Source organism: Engraulis encrasicolus, chromosome 1 (assembly GCF_034702125.1).
Source record: "Engraulis encrasicolus isolate BLACKSEA-1 chromosome 1, IST_EnEncr_1.0, whole genome shotgun sequence".
Lineage (NCBI taxonomy): Eukaryota > Metazoa > Chordata > Actinopteri > Clupeiformes > Engraulidae > Engraulis > Engraulis encrasicolus.
The window spans coordinates 48,570,600-48,575,599 of record NC_085857.1 but is presented as its reverse complement, the minus strand read 5'-3'; the positions used below and the strand labels follow the sequence as shown (position 1 = coordinate 48,575,599).

Sequence of the window (5,000 nt, the reverse complement as noted above, 5' to 3'; positions counted from 1 at the left end):
GTGTGTGTGTGTGTGTGTGTGTGTGTGTGTGTGTGTGTGTGTGTGTGTGTGTGTGTGTGTGTGTGTGTGTGTGTGTGTGTGTTTATAGATCCAGGGTTGCTGTTCCAGTTTCCTGATGACTTTGGCGATGAGGTAACTAATACGCTGCATTAAGCTCACAAAAAATATATATCTACAATGCATCTCTTTTATAAACATAAATAGACATTAACTCTTTCTCACACCTACTCTCTCTCTCTCTCTCTCTCTCTCTCTCTCTCTCTCTCTCTCTCTCTCTCTCTCTCTCTCTCTCTCTCTCTCTCTCTCTCTCTCTCTCTAACACACACACACACACACACACACACACACACACACACACACACACACACACACACACACACGCACACACACGCACACACACACACACACACACTAACCATATCCATCTCTCTCCACTCAGGAGGCTCGGCTGTCCCTGCCCCGTTTCTGTTTCCCCTACGACATCGAGAAGTAAGTCATGCCAAGATACGTACTGTTGATTGGTTGGTTGATGGATTCATGAGCTGATTCATTCAATGATTAATGTAGTCATTAATTACAATGTGGTTGATTTGGATTAATTGATGGATTGATTGATTGATTGATTGATTGATTGATTGATTGATTGATTGATTGATTGATTGATTGATTGATTGATTGGTTGATTGGTTGATGGATTGATTGAGATCGGTGCAGCACTTCACCTTTTCAATTTCCCTTTCATTTATCAGATCAAAAGGTTTCAGAACTTTTGTGATGATTGATTGCCTATTTAGTTAATTGACTGAATGATTGGTTTGGTGACTAATTGATTGATCAGGGAAAAAGAGTCTAACATTTAACACACTTGTGTTGATGGATCTGGAGGTATGTCTGGGTTTTGGACGATTGATTGATTGATTGATTGATTGATTGATTGATTGATTGATTGATTGATTGATTGGCTGATTAATTTATGAAATCACAGCACTATACCTTCATTGTGACTGAACGTTGAGGGATTTTTTATAAACTGATTCATCGGTTGGCTCACTGATAGAGATGGGGGTGGTGCATCTTACCCTCGTGTTGACAGATCTGGAGGGAAGATCGAATTGATTAGCTTATCGTTTGATTCAGTATTTATTATTTTATTGATACATTGATAATGTATTGATTCTTTATGTAATTAGGATGAGGATGTATTGAATTTCAATTAGAATCAGGAGAATGGTAGCAGTGCATTTCACTTTTGTATTGACTAATATGGAGGGAGGAAAACATTGAGTTCTGAATCTTTTGATTAAAGGTGATCTAGGTAGGATTAAAAGTTAAATTAATCACTGTCCCAAGTCAGCCGATGCTTATTTGAGTCATCAGTAAGTAAACAATGACTCTCACGACCACTTGCACAGTCCGCTGTCAGAAAATCCCAAATGCAATATTTGACAGAGCAGTCTGCTACAAGTGTCGTGGGAAACACTTCTCATATGAAAAATCGCTTTATTCAGATTTGTATCAACTGCTGGCATTCCTTGATGAAAAACATTCCAACAGCGAGTTTATTTAAACAGCATTTTTTTCAAGACTGTGATTTTGAGACAGGCATGCCACTGGCACTGCACAAAACAACGTCATCCTATATTGTGCCCCTTTAATTTTCGATTCTACTTGATTTTGATTTGATTGGTGTCACTGGTAAATCATTGATTGTTTAGGTAGATTAGAGTGAGGGCGACTGTGGTGGTGTAGTATTTCATCTTTGTCCTGACTGATCTGGATGGATGTTTAAATTAATTCTATTGATTCACTATTGGTGATTGATGTTATTGTGTTCACTAATTCTATTGATTCACTATTGGTGATTGATGTTATTGTGTAGAGATGTTTAGTTAATTGATTTGTTGGTTGGCCGTCAATTGATTGTAAGTGATTCCTTAATGAATTGATCAGTGTGACAGAGACTGTGGCAATTCAGGATTTCACCATGGAGGTTGGGGTGTGCACATCCACAAAACAATTATCCAGGTGCCAGCCAAATTGGTAGTGTAAAGGATCTGGCCAAGGATCCTTTCGTTGTTCCCCAGAAAAGTTACAGGTACTCAGCCGGACACGTTGTAAAGTTACTGTCTTCTGTATTTATTACGTGCAGGATACTATCATACTCCATAGAGCGAACGCTGACTGTTCGTAAAGTAAACAAACATACACAAAGTTGTGTTTAACAGTATGGCTATTCCAACGACACTTCCATCCCGCAAACAGTGTACAGAGAGAAGGCAAAGGCTCGAGAGGGAGCGCCCGTGACGTCATCCCTGTAGGGCGATCATTACAGTAGACAGTGTGATGAAGCGGTCTGCACACTGGGCATGAACTCCGAAAAGAAATGTACAATTTTGGAGCTCATGCCCACTGTGCAGACCACTTCATTACGCATTTCAGCATTTCACCATGGATGTTTATGTAATTATTTGACTGACTGATTAATTAATTAATGTACTAATTTATCAGGGTGAGGGAGACTGTAGGACTTCAGCATTTCACCATGGATGTTTATGTAATTAACTGATTTGTTGGATCGCTGACTGATTGTCACTATTGAGTTATTGACTATGAGTGATTAATTGATTAATTGATTAATTGAGTAATTGATCAGGGTGAGGGTTAGCTGACTGGTAAATTGGCTGTGAGTGATTTATTCATTTACACTGATGAATTGATCAGGGTGAGGGAGAGTGGTGGTGCAGCATTTCACCATGGATGATTATGTAATAATTACTATAAATGATTATAAATAACAATTATTATTATTATCATATTATGGATGTTTATGTAATTAATTGATTTGTTGTTTGGCTAACTGATTAATTCATGAACTGATTAATTGATCAGGGTGAGGGAGACGGTGGCGGTGCAGCACTTCACCTTTGTCCTGACTGATCTGGAGGGATGTCAACGCTTTGGATTCTGCAGACTCACGTCCAGCTCACGCACCTGCCTCTGCATCCTCAGGTCAGTCTGTGTGTGTGTGTGTGTGTGTGTGTGTGTGTGTGTGTGTGTGTGTGTGTGTGTGTGCGTGCGTGCGTGCGTGCGTGCGTGCGTGCGTGCGTGCGTGCGTGCGTGCGTGCGTGCGTGCGTGTGTGTGTGTGTGTGTGTGTGTGTTTGTGTGTGTGTGTCTGTCACCATCTTGGTCTCTGTTTTCTGCAGTTATCTTCCCTGGTTTGAGGTGTTCTACAAACTTCTAAACAACTTAGCTGACTACTTGACAAAGGGACAAGTAAGTGTGCAAAATAACACTTGATATCAGTGCAATGACTTATAAAATAAATTTATTTAATACATTTGACGATACATTTACATTTTAGTGCTGCATTTAAAATATCCTGATCTTTAAAAACTGGAAATCATATTTCCTGACAGATGAATGAGATGCGAGAGCTGCTGGCCAACCTCTACAAACACCCGCTGCCATTGGCCAGCTCGACCGTCACTCTGCAACTGGTAAGTCGGGATTGGCTGACTGGGAGTTCTCTGGGCTTGTCCTGTGCTTTCTCATTGGCTGACCGCCCACATTTGTACTGAGTGTCATGTTCCTTTCTGAGGGAGATAAGCTACAGATCAGAACCGAGGCCCCTCGTCACCAGGACAACCATCCTATAATATACAGAGAGGGCTCCGAAGGGGTGAGTCCAGGGACACTCCTGGCGTGTGGCTCATAGGCATATATTAGTACATCAATATATGTCTATGGTTTTGACAAACTAACTGCCCGGACACTAAGCCTTAAAGGTAGAGTATTTAGGATTGTGGCCAGAGTAAGTACTGAAACCATGCTGCTCATTGCGATTGTGGTGTGCCTATTCCCAAATTTGATCTTTCTATGAATATTTAATAAGTAGTAAACTAATATTCACTAGTATGACCAAAGCACAGTAGGTTTTGTCCATTACTGGAAATTCAAAATGCTGGACATGGAGGAGATCCACCTTTTCATGCATGGTAATGGCAAATCTTTGTGAAAAGGGAAACATTTGTAAATGAAATAAACAGCATGAATTCTGGAAATAAACTGCTAAAATGTTTTTCTACATAAAGCTCTACCTTTAACTACCTTAGACTCACACCATGTAATCCAAGTCAATGTTGGCTCAATAAGAGGCCTATTAACCCTCTGATCAAGGCCTCTTCTAACTAGTGTTGCCACCTGATTGTCCTGGTTTGAAATTGTCTATCCTGGGGCATAATGAATTTTCCCTGGACACTTTGAATGAAGGGTACAGTGCTTACAATCCAAAGAGTCGATTGGGATGTCGAAATCTAATTTGTGTTAAATGTCAGACAGAGGTGGCAATCCTAATTCTAACCCTCTTTGATACCGGAGAACAATAACTGCAAAAACCAAGCCCAGACTATCACCTAATGCCAGCCGCCGACACTTTTATCAGAAAGGTCTGATACTGGACACGGACTAAGTTGTGACCGGGCCCGGACGAACTTGAGACCAGACCCGGACTTACCCCAGACCAGGCCCAGACTCAGACGCGGTTTTACTAATAAGCAGGCTAGGCAGGCAGTTGTCTAGGTCCCCACCAAATTTGCAATTTGTAGGGGACCCCCAACAGTCAGCCCCACCTTGGTAAACACCAGCGAAAGTAATTCAAAAGGGCCCCATGTCTAAATTTTGCCTAGGGCCCCCAAATGGGTACAACCGCTGCTGACCAGACGACAGTACATCAAACTGCACTAACCCCTTCTGATCTGAAACGTGACTAAGGCTGGGGGTATGCTTGCTGCTGGATACGCGTGCATCTGCACTTTTTTGTGCACAAACGTGTTGCCATTACTTAGCCTCGCGACGCCATCCTCTGTACTCCACCCAAAGATTTTGGCTCCGCACATCGTCTGGCAAAAGCCTCGAGCTCGGTTCTCTCAGTGTTTCGCCAATCAGCAAACAGTTGAGAGTGGTGACGTAGAACTCACCCGCGAGCTCCGTTACTGATTGG

At 41.8% G+C, this 5,000-nt stretch overlaps 1 protein-coding gene across 1 annotated transcript in view; it reads left to right on the top strand.

Annotated features, from left to right (window-relative positions):
- Positions 1 to 5,000, top strand: part of dennd1c (DENN domain containing 1C) — a 37,478-nt gene that overhangs the window by 10,262 nt on the left and 22,216 nt on the right. Inside the window, exons 4-8 of the mRNA XM_063209859.1 lie at positions 89 to 132; positions 440 to 489; positions 2,890 to 3,009; positions 3,205 to 3,274; positions 3,418 to 3,498. Of these exons, the coding sequence (XP_063065929.1) occupies positions 89 to 132; positions 440 to 489; positions 2,890 to 3,009; positions 3,205 to 3,274; positions 3,418 to 3,498 (365 nt within the window). The remainder of the gene's footprint in view (positions 1 to 88; positions 133 to 439; positions 490 to 2,889; positions 3,010 to 3,204; positions 3,275 to 3,417; positions 3,499 to 5,000) is intronic.